Raw genomic sequence first — 15,341 nt, forward strand, 5'->3', positions numbered from 1 at the left:
ATTGTCCAACGGACTCTGGTCCGCCGAACCAAGTATGCCGTAAAGTCCGGTCGTGTGTACGCGGCATAACAGTGGGGCGGGAGCCAGGAGGTGGCACCAGCCTACACAGTACAGTGGTAAAATGCTAATGTGCTGGGAAACTGATGGGGACAAAACAAATGTGCGGGGGGAGGGGGGGTGGTTGTGATGGCTCTAATGGGGGACACAATTGTACGAGGAGGAGTGGGTAACGGCGTGTTGAAGCGGTAGGTGCTTTCATGTGTGCTGAAGTCAAAGCGAGTGTAAATGAGCCCTCTGTGAAAAGTTTCAGAGACCATATTGGCTTACCTTAGATTAGAGACCCCTGATTTAAGGTAAGCTAATATGTATTTTTGTGTTGGGGTTTAGATATGCTTTGAACAACGTGTATGTCGGTCACCTGCAGAACAGAAACTAAGTTTCTCAGATACATTGATTTGCAACCTTTGTTCACTGCTTTGTGGTTCTGGTTTTTGTAGAGTGTATTCCTACCTTATTATCCTTAGTGCAATTCCCACTCCTCTTATTATACTTGTGTTATGGATTTGTATCAATGAAGGAGTCTGTTTTACTGGAGTGTGGTCATTCACTATTCACTGTCCCTCCAGATTGAAGGAGGCTTTAGCTTTACTTACCTGAAAATAGTAATTTTTCAGTTATTAAACCATAATATTCTAACTATGAAAGAATTACATACATATTTGGTATTCCCGTAGCTGAAAGAATTTAAGCATTAGATTTTATGTAGTTATAGAGATTTTTTTTAAGTTGACCACAGATCTGTTTGTACAATCTACTGAAGATTTGTCAACAACTACAGTATTTATCGGCGTATAACACACACTTTTTTCCCCTTAAAATCAGGGGAAAATCGTGGGTGCGTGTTATACGCCGATCCCCGCTATTTTTGTGATCTATCGGAGCGATCGCCGCCGACCTTCACATAGCGAGTATTTTTAAATATGGCGCCGCGGAGTTCGGAGGGACTCGCCGGCGCTCGTTCAGCTGAACAAGCGCCGCCGAGAACACAGTGACTGGGCGGAGCCGAGATACACATAGCCGAGGGTTCTCGGCTCTTCTCGGCGCCGTTCACAGTCCCTCCCAGTCCCGCCATTGGACCTCTGTTATGTCCATCATAGGGACAGGGCGTGACTGTGAACGGCGCCGAGAACCCTCGGCTATGTGTATCTCAGCTCCGCCCAGTCACTGTGTTCTCGGCTGAACGAGCGCCGCCGAGTCCCTCCGAACTCCGTGGCGCCATATTTAAAAATACACACTAAACTTGTGTATGTCGGCGGCACTGGGGACAAGGCTGCACTGACCACAAGCTGCACTGGGGTAAGGCTGCACTGACAATTCTGCACTGGGGCAAAGCTGCACTGACAAGGCTGCACTGGACACTGGGGCAAGGCTGCACTAACAAGGCTGCAGATGAACACTGATGAGGCTGCATTGATGGGCATTTAAATGTAAGTTTTTTTTCCTTAAACTTCCCTCCTAAAAGTTTTTTTCCTTAAAATTCCCTCCTAAACTTGGGGTGCGTGTTATACGCCGGCGCGTGTTATACGCCGATAAATACGGTATATAGTGCAAAGGCCTACCTGACTGAATATAAATTGTATAGATTGTGTAGTTGCTACTTCATGTAAAGTAGAGATGAGAATATGGTCAGCTTTACCTAAAAGAACTTAAGGTAAGAACCTCTGTGGGAGGGGGGGGGTATATCTGTGTTTTACCTCATTGGTGAAAGTCACCTTCACTTTCTGTCCTGTAAACATAACTGGAAGTAAGAGTAAATCCCTGAGTAAATCCCCAGTTCAACTCACCAACCAGTCTGCTTACCAACCGAATTAACCTGTCCAACAGTCTGCGTTTAGAAATGGGTTTAGTTAGCACACATTTGCAAATGCATGTGTAAGCTGCAAGGCCTCTTCACGGCACCCTGTGTATTGCTTGCAGTCCTAACACTACTAAATTTATGTGGGAGTATATGCATTCTAATGGATAGATAAGGGGCAGGTGGCCCTGGAGGTAGCCCAGTCCTCCTCAAAGGCACAGGGGGCACACTGGACACCCAGCACATAGAACAATGGCAGCAAAGGTGCCCAGTGTGTCTCCTGAACAAAGAATAAATCTCACCTTTGATAGAAATGGTGTCTCCATTACAAGATCTCTCTTATACTCCAGTTCTGAGGACACTGATGCTGGTCAACAGGACAGATTGGGAGAGTAAATTTCCCCAATGGAAACACAGAAGTAAAAACCTGACAGAGGTTCTAACCCTTCCCGATTGAACAAAAAAAAAACCTAGAAATAACTTAAAAAATTAAAAAATGCAGAAAGCTGACTTCTTGGCATGCAAAATATCAAAGAAATATGAATAGTATTTAACCACTTAGTGCCCGTAGGGTGTCCAGGGACATCCTTGACTTTCCAGGGGTTTATCTGAATGATGCCTGCAGCTACAGACATCATTCAGGTATCATCTTTTTCAGCCAGTGATTCTCTACACCATAAGGATGATCATAGCGACTGTTCCACCGCTTGATCGTTCTTACTGGCGCTGGGATGGGACATCCCCCCCCCCCCCGCCGCCCTCCGGTGCTTCTACTGACTCACCGCTTCCATCGGTGAGTCAGAGAACAGATCCGCTGGCCCTGGATGGTGATCATAGAGATTTCCGGTGGGCCAGATGGTCACCGGAGTCTCTATGATCGTTTGGATGTCGGGCGAGATGTTATGACGTCACGCCTGGCCTCTGCATTAAAAAAACACGGCGCCGCCTCGGCTGGGAAGCCGTGACCGTTTTTTTTTTTTTTTTTTTATTTTAGGCTTCCCAGCCTAGATGTGGGGTGACCCCATATCTCACTATAAAAAGGACCGATCGTGCCATATTCCTATTACAAGGGATGTTTACATTCCTTGTAATAGGAATAAAAGTGATCAAAATTTTTTTTTTAAAGTGTCAAACTAAAAATATAAAAGTCAAATTAACAATAAAAAAAAAAAAAAAAAATTTAAAGCGCCCCTGTCACCTTGAGCTTGCACGCAGAAGTGAACGCATACGTAAGTCCCGCCCACGTATAAAAACGATGTTCAAACCACACATGTGAGGTATCGCCGTGAACGTTAGAGTGAGAGAAATAATTCTAGCCCTAGACCTCCTCTGTAACTCAAAACATGTAACCAGTAAAAAATGTTAAAACGTCGCCTATGGGGATTTTTAAGTACTGAAGTTTGGCGCCATTCCACGAGCGTGTGCAATTTTGAAGCGTGGCATGTGGGGTATCTATTTACTCTGCGTAACTTCATCTTTCACATTATGCAAAAAAAATTGGGCTAACTTTAATAGTTTGTTTTTTTTTGTTTTTTTAAAGCATGAAACTGTTTTTTTTTTTTTTTTTTTTTTTTTAAGTGTCCGAAAAATTGCTGCGCAAATACCGTGCAAGATAAAAAGTTGCAACGACCGCCATTGTATTCTCTAGGGTCTTTGCTGAAAAAAATATGTTTGGGGGTTCTAAGTAATTTTCTATATTAAATTTTTTTTTTTTGTTTAACTTTTAAACAACAAATCTCAGAAAAAGGCTCGGTCTTCAAGTGGTTAATTCAAGATACATTATTTTCTTATAGGAGGGCGGTTGCAGTGTGCCTGTAGCTGTGTGTACAGTTCTACAAGACTCCCAGGTAATGATCTGTTTTCGTGAGTGGGGAATCAGAATCTTGACTCTCCCTTGTTCTGTTTTCAGATTTATGGTTTTATATCTTTTGTGTTTGATCAGATGTTTTTGTATCTAAAAAAAACTATTTCTGTTCCACAGCTGTATTTAACTGGAGCGGTCTACAGCCTTGATGGTTCAGAATGCCTTAAAGAGACAATGCAGACATGTGTGGTTTTCCCAAATGAGGTGAGGACATGAATAAACAGGTTTACTGGTACCCTAAAATGTATAAAATATGCATAAATAAGGACTACACATAAGAAAATTTCAAATGGGGAAAAAAAAGGGGGTTGAATCGCACTAAAAAGGAATAGCGATCATATATATCGTCGCCAACCCAAATGTTGAAAAGTGGGTGAAAATTCCCTATTGGTGCATGAAATTCAAAACATTTTAACAAATTAATGATCAATCAAATATACAATAATATTTATATAAAAGTCCATATACAAAGAGATGAGTGAATCACCCAAGTGATGTAAAGATGAAAACTCAAAAAAAGTTCCAAAGGATCAGATGAAGATAAAATCTTGCTGTGAGAAGAAAAAAGTGCTTGTTCCACCACCATAAATAAGACTGGCCGCTTACCAGAATCTCATGATCCTCCGTTACAGAGGATCAGAGAGAGCTGTTTGTCAGTATTGATTCGGAACACGACCAATGGACCAGAAGCCTTATACCGGGATGAAACATCAGAGACCTTGGTACCATACTAAAGATGTTCACACTGACAGGTACTCAGACATCAGCCCACAGCAGGAGAGGTTCAAAGCAGAAGGTATAGGTTAGCCGGAAGTACCAGGAGCTTTCAGTGCTATGTGAGTACAGACTGCATATAGATTACTAGAACTAGGGAAGGGAGATATGCCATGACTGATCCATCCTATTCCCAGAAGTTGTCAGTCTGTCAGCATCAGACAGTTCATTGGTCGTGTTCCGAATCAATACTGACAGCTCTCTCTGATCCTCTGTAACGGGGGATCATGAGATTCTGGTAAGCGGCCAGTCTTATTTATGGTGGTGGAACAAGCACTTTTTTCTTCTCACAGCAAGATTTTATCTTCATCTGATCCTTTGGAACTTTTTGGAGTTTTCATCTTTACATCACTTGGGTGATTCACTCATCTCTTTGTATATGGACTTTTATATATATATATATTATTGCATATTTGATTGATCATTCATTTGTTAAAATGTTTTGAATTTCATGTTTAATGCACCAATAGGTATTTTTCACCCACTTTTCAACATTTGGGTTGGCGATGATATATATGATCGCTATTCCTTTTTAGCGCGATTCAACCCCCTTTTTTTTTTTTCCCATTTTAATTTTACTGTGTTTGTGTTACATAGAGGAATCGCAGCTTTAATTGATATTGTTTTGTTCACTTCACCGATGCGCAGTTTCTTACTTTTTTCCTTTTTTCAATAAGAAAATTTCAGTCAATGCAAAAAAAATAATCACCACATTTATAATAAAAAGGATTATTTGGAGTGTGTAAATTCTAAAAAACAATTAAAAAGGGGATTTTTTGCTAGCACATGATTGGAGCATTGAAATAAAGAGCTTCCTCTTATTTACTAGACTTAGTCAATATTCACTTTGCTAAGTGAACAGTTTATATCAGCCATTCTCAACCAGGGTTCCTCCAGAGGCTTCTAGGGGTTCCTTGCACTGTGGAAGATTTACCTCCTGCTTGATGGTGCCTTCATAGTTCCAGGCCCAATGCCACTTGGCTGAGTCAGCTACCTGACACCAATGGCCATGATTGTAAGGGACACTTGTCCCACTGACCCCAATGAATTGCTCCCCGAAACCTGATAATTAATTGAAGGGTTTCTCTGGGCTAAAAGGGTGGAGAAAGGCTGGTCTGTATTCCATAAATTAACCCAATTCACTTTTACCAGCATTGGACTTTTTTTTTTACCCTAAAGCTGAGAATGAGATACCAATCCTAAAGAGAAAAGGAAGCTAGAGCTCCACCTTTTGTCTGAACAGAAAACATAATATTATTATACAATATTTTTTGCTTGAATTTTTTTGTAGGAATAAAAAATAGTGTTTTTAAAATTTTTGTCCTGATCATAATATATAAATAAAATCTGTACCACCGCTATAATTTTCTTATGAAGGAATACATTTCTTATTCACTGTAAGCAACTAAGCCATTGTTTAAATTGTCATTAGATGTTCTGTTATCCCAATAAAAACCCTGTTTTTTTTTATTGGAAAACACTGCTTTCATGTTCTTGTTTTTAGTCAACGAAGTCACAGCTATTTTATATTTGAAAATTTGTCTTCTAAGTAATTCTAATTTGGCATAAGAGGGTTCTCTGAGCCGGTGAGGAAGAAGTGTTTATTTTCAAAGGTGCAGACAAAATGTTTGAGAGTACGCCTTAAGCCCTAGTTCACACCAGTGCGGCTTTGAAATCGTGCTATTTCAGAATGATTTTAGAACCTTGATTAGTGTGATTTGGACCTCCAGTTTCACTGCTACTTCATTTAGCAGAATGCAAAATGTAGTGCAGGAACCTTTTTTCAAAGTCGCTGCAACTTGAGTCAGTAACTATTACAAGGGTTCCATTGCTGGCAATGGGGTGCGACTTGTCATGCAATTTTCAACTCAAATCACAGGATAAATCATACTGTGAACCAGGGCTAAATGTTTAATACATGTTGACTTCTTTTGCTTTTAATATAAAATGATAACAAAGCTCAGTGATAAAAGTAAGCTTATACTACCATTTATTATGTACAGTAGTGACTACTGACTAATCACGCATGTATGTTTCGCTTACAGGAAGGCGAATGTCCAGATGATGATGCCCAACATGTGGGTATCACAGCACTTGGAGTACCTCATAAAGCTCTGGAAGCTGCTGAAACTTTAGGAGCAGATCTAGCAAACCTGTTAATAAGCAAAGGGGCCAAAGAGATCCTAACTGTGGCTAGACAGCTAAATGATGCCAGATAATAGCATATCACTACAGTTCAAGAATATATGCCCCTTCAATTTTGGGACATGGACATCCTTAATAGACTTTGTATTCTCTGTTCTTCTCCATTCTCATTTTTTGCCATGCAACACTGCTTTAAGAATAAGGCTTTGGGCTGGTATCTGTAGACTTAATCTGGAACTGGATTACTATTAGGCCCCTTTGGAATTCTCCAGACAGTGATACCAGAGCAGTGGCCGAGCAAGGCAGAGGCTGAGGTTTTTGAGGTGTCAAGATTGTCTCAAGGCAAAAAATATTTTTGTTCGCTGTAGAAATATCTAATTTAATTATTTTGATAAAGAAGAATGTTTTGGTCAAGAAGTGGTATTCTTTTTAAAGTGTGCTGCTACTGAGTGCTCTTAACATGAAATTGTCCTCAGAAAAGATTAAATGAACAGGGATGCAGAGAACAGCAATCACCATATGTTGCCTGTCCTCCCCTCCACCCCTGTATTGTGGGTGCTCTTGGTGAACATTACAGAAGGATTGAATTGCACCATGGGATGTGGAGGGTATTCTAAAGCACTGCATTGAAGAAAGGTTTGTAGTCATTTACAGCCCACATCCCAGAGTACTCTGGAGCACCATTTACACAGACCAGAAAGATATGCAAGGGCACCATATGGTACTTGCTGTTCCATGCTAATACTAGTTTTTGTCATCTTTCCTCAGGACAGGTTCACTTTACGCACATTTCTTTGAATTAGTAATGCATATTTTTACTTTAAACAGTTATTAAAGATGAATTCCTGGTATAGATATTTTCATATAGTTATATTTAAGCTTGGACCAATCTCACTATGCATATTTCATACCTGACTGATCAATGTACTAGGCACCACTACTACAGTGACCTCCACTATGTTCTGTTCCTGTGCTGAGCAGCTGCCCTGCTACCTGAGCATAGGCTATCTGACCAGCATGGCACCATTCAGAGAATGCTTTGCATTTCTCAATGAATGCAAAGCATTCTGTGTTGGGTGAGGTGGAAATTGTGGCGCCATCGCTCTGCCCATCAAACTTGTCCAATCAGAGAATGCTTTGCGCTCATTGAGGAAATAGTGCCTGTGCTGAGTGAGCAACCTCCTGTGTCAATAAGCAGTAGCGCAGTTGCTTGGCACAGGACCTGGAAGCTAGCAGTGCTGACTACAATGATTTCCAGCTTCCAGGTGGATCAGCTAGGTATGGTACATGCTGGACCAATGTAACTATGTAAAAAGTGCCATACATGGAATTCAGCTTTAAACTGTATCTCAGATGTATAAGACTACTTGCATTACAGAAGCTGATGACTTTTTCTACCAGCTTTTTCATGTAGGTTTTTAGTTTACAAACTCCAAACCACCAACCACACAGAGAATGTATATTCAAATTTAGGGTTCATGCATGTGGTAGTATTTTTTTTTGTTGCCTTTATCCCCACTGTTCACTAGAAAGGAGAAGTGCCGACTAGATAAGTACTCTTGAGTTCACTGTGTGCTTTTTCTGTAGTTTTCTTTCTCCATAGGGTTCAGGTAAAGTCCAGCTTTAGCTATTTTTTTTTTTTATTTGAATAGACTTGCAATTAATACATACACCTGTAATGTTTTTATTGCTGTCTGAGATACTATATAAGAAATCTAGCCTCACTTCCTATACATGTGATATCAGCACAAGAAATGGGAAGGATGGCTGTCACTGAGACAGGAATACCATGACAGAGGTTTTAACCCTTTCCCTATTTACTGACAAAGTGCTTTGATGCAGACTACATCCCCACTGGAGGGACTTCCTGCCTCAACAAAAGTCAGGGGAAAAATACCCCCCCACCCAATGGAGACAAAAGACTACAGATAAAACTTGACCTTCCTTACTGTGTCCAAAGTAAAAAAAAAAAACATCCTATGTTCTTTTCAGTGAGCATTGAATGCAGCTCAAAAATGCATTGCGTACGTGTACAGATGCCCCACATGTATGAGCCCTGTGTTAAAATTATTTACATATTTTTCATTCTTTTTTTTTTTACCGTTTTCTAAGCTATATGAAGTATGTTAGATGAGCTATGATTATGGTGCCTTGATGTAATTAATATTTTGTCATGCAAATTTCTATAATTGTAATTGACAGAGAAAATCATACCATGTGACTTTGTAGTAAATTTCTAATAAATAATTCTGAATTCCCCAGACTATGCATTATTTTACATTTTGTTATTTATCCTAAGAGAAGCTAGCCAGTTTGTGAAACCATTCATTGTCATCGAGACCCTCCTCGTGCCCTTTATCAATCTAGTTTTCTGCCTTTTAAACAACTCTTTGAATGTCCAAAAAACCTGTTTAAAGTGTGCCCATTCTTATATGTTTCTCATCTTTGAGAGGTGTCCTTATATATTTTTTTAACAGAATCAACACCATACTTGCATCTTCTTTAAAGAAATATTATAATAGCTTGGGAAAGTATATAATTTTGATGAGGTAATGGGAATAAACAGTATGGCATAGATCACACCCAAAGAAAAGTATAGCTGGATTACAAGAATGGATCTACACAGATCTTCAATTTAAAAAGGGAATAACTAAGTATGGCAGCCACCATACCCAGATAAAGGAGTTTTGTTTTAGCAATCCAATTTTACACCAGAGGCCACAACATAACCATTACAAAAAAGAGGAATGGGAATGTAAATTCATAAACCAATTTAAGTGCTGGACTGTAGCCCACATAAGGGCAGAAATTGAATATATCACTTTGGTTTTGATTCATGTTAATAACTCTAAAAGGAATCCCCCCCCCCCCCCCCCCCCACACACACACACACACACACACTTTAAGTCTATGATAAAAGGCATTCAAAAATACTTCAATTACCAGCTCAGACTCTAATGTGAAATGTGCCAGGTCGTCTTATCTATAACATATCGGATCACCCACCCAACACTCCTAATTCCTGATCATTATGGTATTTTAAAATCTCCATCTATTACTATTTATGGATATCACTGAGAAAACATTTGTATTTCATTGCATCACTTTGTATAAACATGTTTTCAGACCCAGTATTGTATATTGCATGGCAAATTAACCTGCCACGAGAGGAATGCTGCCATTGCAATATGTTGACTAACTGGGTTCACTCTTTGAGTTTACCAATCGGGCACATCAGAAATCTCCAGAGGTCAGAAGCATGGGTCATTGACTAAAAGTTTTACAGCTAGAGGTTCAGCATGACATCCAAGCAATTTGAGGCCAGTAATGGCAATCTCTATATATTACTGACAGAATCTCTTTAATAACCGTGGATATATTGCCGAAACAGTTTGGTTTTTGGTTGAGTGAAAAAATATATATATTTTTTTAATATGCTTGTGTACACTGCACACATATAGCACAGTCCTTGTGCCCATAAAATACTCAACTTACTATGTCACAATTAACAGTCTGACAGATACACATAAACCCCAGAACAAAAGATCATTTTTAAAAATGTTAAAAGTTTCCATTACATATGCTTTTCTGCACACAAAAAGTGACCACGTTGTCCCCAGAGTTTCCCCACTACAAGGTTCCCAGATCCTCCCCCCACCTTGCATCGGGGTCCTCAGGGCCCCCCTTCCTTATATCAGGGTTCCCAGAGCCCCCACATTACATCAGGGTCCCCAAAGTGCCAACCCTTTCTTATATCAGGGGTCCCAGAGCCATCCCCCCTTACATGAGGGTCCTAGCAGAGACTCCATCCTTATGTCAGGGTTCCCAGAGCCCCCCCCTAACATCCGTGTCCCCTCTCCCTACATCAGGGTTCCTGGGATTTCCCTCCTTACATCAGGTTCACCCAGAGTCATCCCATCTTACATCAGGGTCTCCAGAGCTACGCTCCCTTTCATTAGGGTCCCCGGAGTCCCCTCTCCCTACATCAGGGTTCCCGGATCCCCCCTCCTTACATCAGGTTCACCCAGAGTCAACCCCTCTTACATCAGAATCCCCAGAGCTATGTTCCCTTACATCCAGGTCCCCAGAGCCACTCCTTTTATATCAGGGGTTCCAGACCCCCCCCCCCCACCACCTTACATCTATGTCTCCAGAGTCCACCCCCCTTTACATCAGGGTCCTCAGAGCCACGTGTCCCCTCTCCCTACATCAGGGTTCCTGGAGCTTTCCTCCTTACATCAGAGTCACCCCATCTTAAATCGGGGTCTCCAGAGCTATTCTCCCTTTCATCAGGGCCCCCAAAGCCACCCCTTCATTATATGGGGGGTCCCAGACCATCCCCACCCTACATCAGGGTCTCCAGAGTCACCCCCTCTTGCATCAGGGTTCCTGGAGTCACCACTTTTACATCAGGGTCCCTGGAGCCACCCATTCCTTATATCAGGGTCCCTCCCCCACATTCAGTAGGATTCTCAGAGTCCCCCTCTCTTACATTAGGGTCCCCAGAGCTACCCTTCTTATATCAGTTTTCTCAGAGTCACCCCTTCCTTATATTAGGGTTCCCAGAGTCATCCCTTTTAAAATCAGGGTCCCCAGACTCCCCCCCCCCCCCCCCCCCAAACATTGAATCAGGTTCTGAAGAGTTTACAGGGAAAGGCTGGGAGGCAAGGCACTGGCAGCAAGTCCAGGGGAGGAAGCTCAGTGCTGCGCCTCTGAATACTGGGGGACAGAGCAATCACCTGGATTGGTTGGTAGGATGCTGAGCAGTCCTAGCTACCAACCACAGTTGTTTATTGTGTACTCGCTGGATGTAGCTAGTGCTTATGGTGGCATTAGGTAGAACCTGTGTTTCAAAGCTGAAACATAGGATGTTCCTTGGGTTGGGGGGGCGCAGCCCTCCTCAGTACCCCCTTGGATCCAACCCAGTACCCCCTTTGAGTCAACCATGACAAAAGGTGATGGAAGATCTAAACTTTTACAATTATCACTTAAGCAAAGTGTAAGTTTTACATTTTCCAATGGTGATAACTGTCTAAAAGGAAAATTCTACTGATTTTGTAGACATTTCTTTTGGCTTCCAGGAGTTTTAGGCAAGATGTTTGGAACAACTTACCTGCCGAGTTTCTTCAAAAAGTGTGTGCAAGTGTACCTAGAAAAATTGATACTGTTTTAAAGGCAAAGGGTGGTCACACCAAATATTGATTTGATTTCTCTTCTGTTCATTTACTTCCCATTTTGTTAATTGATAAAAATAAACTAATAACTAGAGGTCGACCGATATGGGTTTTTCTCTGGCCGATGCCAAAGCCGATATTTAGAAATCGCGGTGGCCGATGGCCGATATATGATGCCGATTTTTTTTTGGGCCGATATATTAGGCCGATTTCTTTTTTTTTTCCCCTTCATCGCATAAAATCTAATAGTTAGACCCCTTTCACACTGGGGCGTTTTTCAGGCGCTTTTGGGCTAAAAATAGCGCCTGTAAAACGGCTCCCCTGCAGTCTATGTGAAAGCTTGAGTGCTGTCACACTGAGGCGATGTGCTGGCAGGATGTTAAAAAAAAGTCCTGCAAGCAGCATCTTTGGAGCGGTGTATACCGCTCCTCCACCACTCCTGCCCATTGAAATTAATGCGCACCGCTGCCGAAGCGCCTGCAAAGCGTTTCGGCAGCAGCGCTTCAGGGGCGCATTTAACCCCTTCTTCGGCCGCTAGCTGGGTTATAAGCGCCCCGCTAGCAGCCGAATAGCGCCGCTAAAATGACGGTAAAGCGCCGCTAAAACTAACAGCGTTTTACCGTCAACGCATGCCCGCTCCAGTGTGAAAGCAGCCTTAAGTAATAAAGAAAATTTTTTATATTTAAACATTTATTAAACAAAACAAACCTCCAATCAGTTCACTTGTATGTATAATTTAGATTAAAAAAAAAATAACTATCTTAAATATTAAATACACAAAAACAGGTAATCAAAACTTTTGGACGAAAAAAAATGGGCTAACTTTACTGCTTTTTTTGTTTTTTTTTTTGTTTTTTATTTCATTAGTGTATTTTTTCAAAAAAAATTGTGTTTGAAAGACCGCTGCGCAAATACCGTGTGACATAAAATATTGCAACAACCGCTATTTTATTCCCTAGGGTCTCTGCTAGAAAAAATATATATAATGTTTGGGGGTTCCAAGTGATTTTATAGCAGAAAATACAGGATTTTTACTTGTAAGCAACAAGTGTCAGAAAAGATTTAGTCTTTAAATGGTTAAACTGAGAACTTCTCCACGGAGTTCAGTCTATTGATAAAAGAACCTGAAAGAGATACAAATGTATCTTCTTATCGGACTTGGCAGGCTGTCCAGAGGAGGAGAGAAGATAACTTCAGAAAACTTGCATTGACTTCTATTACAGAAGTCATTTGCAAGTCCCGCTGAAGGTATAATCGGCTTTTTTTATCAGCACAATCCACCGATGCCGATTAAGTAAAAAAAGCCAAATATCGGCCGATATATCGGTCGACCTCTACTAATAACATTTCTATTTCTGAAAGCACTCCTAATTTACAGCATTTTTCACACTTGCCTAAAACTTTTGCACAGTACTGGATATCCCAGGTTGCACATGTAGGTGTCTTAATCTTTACCTACTTTATCTAAAACCGAGGAAGAAGTTTTGGTTTTACATACACTTTAACCACTTTTAAAGCGTTGCTAAACCCACAACAGTAAAATCAGTCTGTATACGCAGTAAAAGATTTTTGTTATACTCACTGTGGAACCCAAGGACTTAATCCTCTGCATTGTGTATAAAGGCTGTGTGATCCTGTCTCTCTGATCCTCCTCTACTTTTACTGACTCCAACCCATTACTGGTAGAACAGAGCATTAGGAGTCAGGCTGCACGTGCTCAGTTTGGTGTGGATTGCTAGAGTTTTTTTTTTTTTTTTTTCTTGGGAGCGTGCATGTGATCAGCACAGGGCAATCAGCACTGTCCAGACAGAGGGTCAGGGGAAAATTAAAACTCCTCCTAAAAGCTTTAAGCAGATACTAATACAAGTCACAAGAATGCTCAACTCCTGTCCTCAGGACTCACTAACAGGCCAGGTTTGCAAGATAACTGAAATGCATCACAGGTGATATCATTTGCTGCTCAGTGATTGCAGTATTCTAGTCTGCAACTCCCCAAGGTAATACTTTAAAATCTGGCCTGTTAGTGGGTCCTGAGGACAGGAGTTGAGAACCACTGTGACTGCTGAAGAGAAAAGATACATAGCAGTTAATATTTACTAAAATAATTGCATTTCCATGTTCTGTATACTGTGGGAGACCAGATATAGTGAATGCAGGTTCTGGGCTTCTTAACACTTTAAGTCCAGACTGTTTCACCCCCTTCCAGTCCAGGCCATTTTTCAGCACTGTTACACTTTGAATGTGATTTACAGTCATGCAGCGCTGTACCCAAAATGAATTTTTATCATTTATTAGAGGCAAATAGAGCTTTCTTTTGGTGGTATTTAATCAACACTGGGTTTTTTTATTTTTGCTATATAAACAAAAAAATATGTTTTTCTTTGTTATAAAATTTTGCAAATAAATCTATCATCATTAAATTTAGGTCAAAATGTATTCTGCAACATTTTTTTGCTAAAATAACCCAAATCAGTGTATACTATTTAGTCTGCGGGAAAGTTATAGCGTCCACAAACTATGGTATATGTATTTGACAATTAATCAATCCGATTTACTGACTGCATATCTAATTTCTTGAGGCCCTAAAATTCCAGGACAGTTCAAATATCCCCCAAATGACCCCTTTTTGGAAAATAGAGGGTTCAATGTATTTAGAAAGAGTCATAGTGATTTTTCTGAAGTTGTAATTCTTTTGTCACAAATTTTTGGAAAATAAAGAAATTACAGTGTTACTAAACCCAGAACAGTACAATCAGTCTGTATATGCAGTAAAGCATGCTTGTTATACTCACTGTGGAACCTCCTCATTGTGTGAAAAGGCCGTTTGATCCTCCCCTTCTTCCACAGTTCTCAATCCATGTGCTAATACAACAAAACCTTTGAGCCACTCACTGCACATGCTTAGTTTGGTGTATATTGCTAGAGTTTTATTTTTATTTTTTCGGGAGGAGGTATGTGATTGGCACAGGGCCAATCAACACCGTCCAGATAGAGGATCCGGGGTTCAGGCAGCCTCATAGGATTGTCAGAGGAGAATAAAAACTCCTCCTACAAGCTTTAGCCTAGGCTCACACATATGCGATGTGATGCAGGAACCGGATCGATTACAGTGATGGTTCCCGCATCGCATCTCCCTCGCAGGCAGTTCACACTGCCCTCTGCGAACCACTGTGTCAATACATTGTCAATGACACCCCCAGATCGGTTCACAGATTGCAGTGTGAGCTTGCACAGGAATCAGATCGCATGGGTGAGAACACCCATGCGATCCGATTCCAGTGCGGGGAGAAAAAAGTCCCTGCACCTTTTTTGTGCAAATCCAATGCGAGTTCAGCCATACAACTGCGATGTCTGAGATCGCACAAGTGTGAACCCAGGCTTCACCACAAGGCTGCTATATAATGCTGAGAAAATTTATTTACCAGTTTATTTACTAGTAATTGCATTTCCATGTTCTGTGGGTGATAAAATATAGTGAATATAGTTGAAGGATCCTGGATTTAGTAACACTTTAAATCCAAAATCAAAC

The 15,341-nt window shown here is 40.9% G+C and overlaps 1 protein-coding gene across 4 annotated transcripts in view; it reads left to right on the forward strand.

The window, feature by feature from the left end:
• Positions 1 to 8,901, forward strand: part of HMBS (hydroxymethylbilane synthase) — a 42,039-nt gene extending 33,138 nt beyond the window's left edge. For all 4 annotated transcript variants that reach the window (XM_073602521.1, XM_073602520.1, XM_073602518.1 and 1 more), the window contains exons 12-14: positions 3,649 to 3,702; positions 3,837 to 3,923; positions 6,539 to 8,901. In XM_073602521.1, the coding sequence (XP_073458622.1) occupies positions 3,649 to 3,702; positions 3,837 to 3,923; positions 6,539 to 6,712 (315 nt within the window). In that variant the 3' untranslated portion in view covers positions 6,713 to 8,901. The remainder of the gene's footprint in view (positions 1 to 3,648; positions 3,703 to 3,836; positions 3,924 to 6,538) is intronic.
• The last annotated feature ends 6,440 nt before the right edge of the window (positions 8,902 to 15,341 follow it).

The sequence above is a fragment of the Aquarana catesbeiana genome, linkage group LG10 (genome assembly GCF_042186555.1).
Source record: "Aquarana catesbeiana isolate 2022-GZ linkage group LG10, ASM4218655v1, whole genome shotgun sequence".
Taxonomy (NCBI): domain Eukaryota; kingdom Metazoa; phylum Chordata; class Amphibia; order Anura; family Ranidae; genus Aquarana; species Aquarana catesbeiana.